The 3,316-nt window shown below is 39.8% G+C and overlaps 1 protein-coding gene across 3 annotated transcripts in view; it reads right to left on the bottom strand.

The window, feature by feature from the left end:
• Positions 1-3,316, bottom strand: part of RUNX1T1 (RUNX1 translocation partner 1) — a 94,532-nt gene that overhangs the window by 43,668 nt on the left and 47,548 nt on the right. For all 3 annotated transcript variants that reach the window (XM_026842395.1, XM_026842396.1, XM_026842397.1), the window contains exons 3-4: positions 3,048-3,289; positions 1,249-1,338 (exon numbers count right to left, since the gene is read on the bottom strand). In XM_026842395.1, coding sequence (XP_026698196.1) covers positions 1,249-1,338; positions 3,048-3,289 — 332 coding nt within the window. The remainder of the gene's footprint in view (positions 1-1,248; positions 1,339-3,047; positions 3,290-3,316) is intronic.

Genomic DNA, 3,316 nt, shown 5'->3' on the forward strand with positions numbered 1-3,316 from the left:
ATTTAGAAGGGCGAGAATATTAGTCCATACCACACAGCACTCCCCTGGTCAGAGGCTTGCAGGCTGAATGATAAACTCTTTAGTGCCAGCTTCTAACAAGCTCCTGGCACCAAACTCAATTAATTCTGAAGTGGCTTTTAAAAGGAAAACAAACTAGATGCCATGAAAATAAACCAGAATGATTTAAGCAGGGATATCAGAGTTGATACAACTGCGAGTGGAAAAGCATGTTCAATTCTGAAAAGAAAGCGTCTGGCTACATACCAAGGCAACAGCTATACTATCTACACAGAGCCCATTTGACACAGCCAGCCAAGAAGGGGAAAACCATGAAAGCAAACCCATTGAGGATACTCGTGCTTCAGGACCAGAGAACATCTAGGAACGCTTCTACACGCTGACTAAAATAATGCAAAATGTCTACCCACACACTGACGAAAAAAATATGGCAACAATAAATACCTTATCTCTGAGAAAATTCATCTCCACAGCAAAACATGCTCTGAGAAGGCAACCTGGACTCTTCAGAGATCATGGCAGTTCAGAAGAGAGAGTTTACTGACAGGTGAGAGGCAGAGTAACTTCCTGACTTCAAAGAAGATTTTGCTTCCCTGATTCCTATTTTGCACATCCTGTGTTTTATTTTATTAATTGGCTTTTGGATGAGACTTTAACTTCTAATAAAAGGTGCATAAGCATAAACCAGCAGACACAGTCACCAGCCTTCTTAAGATACCACATTTGTTTGTACTGGTGGCTGGAATAAGAAGAAATAATTAGACTTTTCCTTGTATGGCAGCATCACAATCTCATTGTGGACTAAAGGATCAACAGTACTTTAGCAAAGGGGTGGCAGCAGGAATGACATCCCCTTACTCTGAATCAATCAAAGTCTGCAAAACTCCATTTTTTTGCAAGCACATGACATGACTGTATTTATAACCAAGTCTCAGGACTAAGTTTGTAAGAGCTTCTATACCTACAAGCTAAAAATATAAAACAAACAACAGTGATTAAAGAATTAGGGAACCAATAGTTCCTTTGAATAGTCAGAAATGGTCTCCGAACCATAAACTCAAATGCAGTTCCATGCACTCAAATGCAGTTCCATGCACTAAGCTATGGAAAGAAGCCCTTAAATGTTATTCATTTTCCTGACTCTCTTAAAAAGAAAAACTGTAACACACATCTGTGACCTAGCAACAATATGGTTTGAAATACTTTCCAGATCACTGAACTGTGCAATACCTTTAAAAATGGGATGACAAAAGGTCGCAGTGGGAAGTTAGTAGCTTCTTGCAGTTTGGAATGAAATTCTTCAATTGTCAAAGTGGAATTCTGTTGAGAAAAAAAACTGTCTTGGTGACAAAATAATGAAAACACTTAGCAAGAGAAACGGTAACCAAAGCACTCTGAAATTGCTTAATAACTCATTCTTGATATTGATAAGAGGATAAAGAAAAGCATACCACATATTAAATTATTCCCTTATTAAAATACTCAAAGGAAACCACCAGCATCTCAGTCAGTGCCTGTTGCTTAGGGTACAGTTTAAGCTCTCAGGTACTAGGCATGGAAATGCTTTCACACTTCAAACATCAGTTAAAGCCGCTTTTCTCAAGTTTTTTTTTTTTTTTTTTTTTTTGCCTCTTGTAATTTTCTGTGCAGAAGTGGTAATTAACATGCACACACACACACACACACACACACACACAAAAAAAAATCACACTTTTTAAAGGCACATTCCTTGTTTGAGGAAACAGGAAAACTGCACTTTTCCTCCTATACTTACTTTACTATGTTCTAGGCTATGTAGGAAAGTCATTACTTTGCAGCTGAAGACCACATGGTGCAGAGGGTTGATCAAGGGAATAATGTGAGATGCGGACCAAGGAAAAGATCCTAATTGGCTCTTCAGAGCTCAGATGAAGGCAAAAATCAACTGTAATTAACAGTGGGCAAGCACTGTTAATCTGAAGATCAAGAGCAGGTAGATGCTCCAAAAGCTGTCTTTAGTTTCTTTACTAGTTCCCCTTTCCACAAGCAAAACCACATTAAACAGGCATTTTTGCCTAGGGAAGCAAATGGAGAGTAGGACTCATTGAAGTTACAATGCCTACATTAAACTTCCTTTTGACACGGACTCAAGTGAAGGGGCACCCACTGCTGTCAGGTAGGGTTTTATGGAGCTAGAAGCAAAGAACACCTGAGCCTTAGTACTAAACAGTGCTGGCAGTTGTTGCTCCAAATGAAGTCAATGGCAACTGCAGCTGCTCAGAACAGATGTAAATTAGAGCACCACAACAGCTTTTTTCCTGGTACATCTAATTATTGCTGAAAGAGATACATGGGAGACAACAATGTCTGGTAGAGAGAGGACTTTACTGGAAATAAAAAGAATCCTGGGCCAGGTTCACAACAGTTTGCATGTAAAATAGCAGCCCAACTTGACAGATGTAGGTAAGAAAAAGCTGAAATTTTAATTCAGCCATATAATCACATAAAGAAACCTTATAAATAAGGTGACTTAGGTTAGCAGCAATGCATCATCAGGTCCCTCATTGCTGGGGTCAATGAATACTGAGAGGAAGCTTTCCTCTGCATAACCACAGCCCAAACACATCTTCAGCTCATCCTTTTAACCAGTGTTCTGCCACTATGTATTCAGAGCACTCTACATTTCCCCGCCAACTAAACTAGGCAAGCCAAAGCATATTTTACTACATTGTACAATTCAAGGTATGTCTACATTAGATGTGCTGCCAATACAGAACAAAAACCCTTTCACACCATTACAGCATACTACTATACTGGCAAAAAGAGTCAAGTCTGTATCTGGTTGGGAATAGCTGCCATTCGTGGGAAGCTAGTCAAGATACTCATGTTAGCTCTAGCAGCAAGAGCCAGCACTTCATTCTTGCATGTTTGGTATCCTTTAAAGTATGATATATGCAGTGTATCTGACCCACTCTTTTATATAACAAACATGTCAAACATAAAAGGAGAGAAAAAGATCACAGTTATTATAGCTTTGGGTTTTTGCTTACCACAAGTCCTAGCACAAGGGTACGCACTCTCTCCCCAATCTCTGGTGAAATGTCATTGCCAAACTGCTGTAAAGTTGTAAGAAATCTCTTCAGTTTGCTGAGTTGCCTAGCTCCACAAGCTGGCGGTAACTGCTGGTTAGCCAGAGAAGAGGAAGAGGAAGAGGATGGCCCATTGCTAAAGCCATTAGGAGGAGATGGAGCTCCATTTAGCGCTGTTGGTGAATGGCTAGTGCCATTGGTTACTGAAAGAAAAAGAGAGAAGGGAAGAC

This window comes from Athene cunicularia, assembly GCF_003259725.1.
Source record: "Athene cunicularia isolate RWA chromosome 2 unlocalized genomic scaffold, athCun1 chr2_part1, whole genome shotgun sequence".
Lineage (NCBI taxonomy): Eukaryota > Metazoa > Chordata > Aves > Strigiformes > Strigidae > Athene > Athene cunicularia.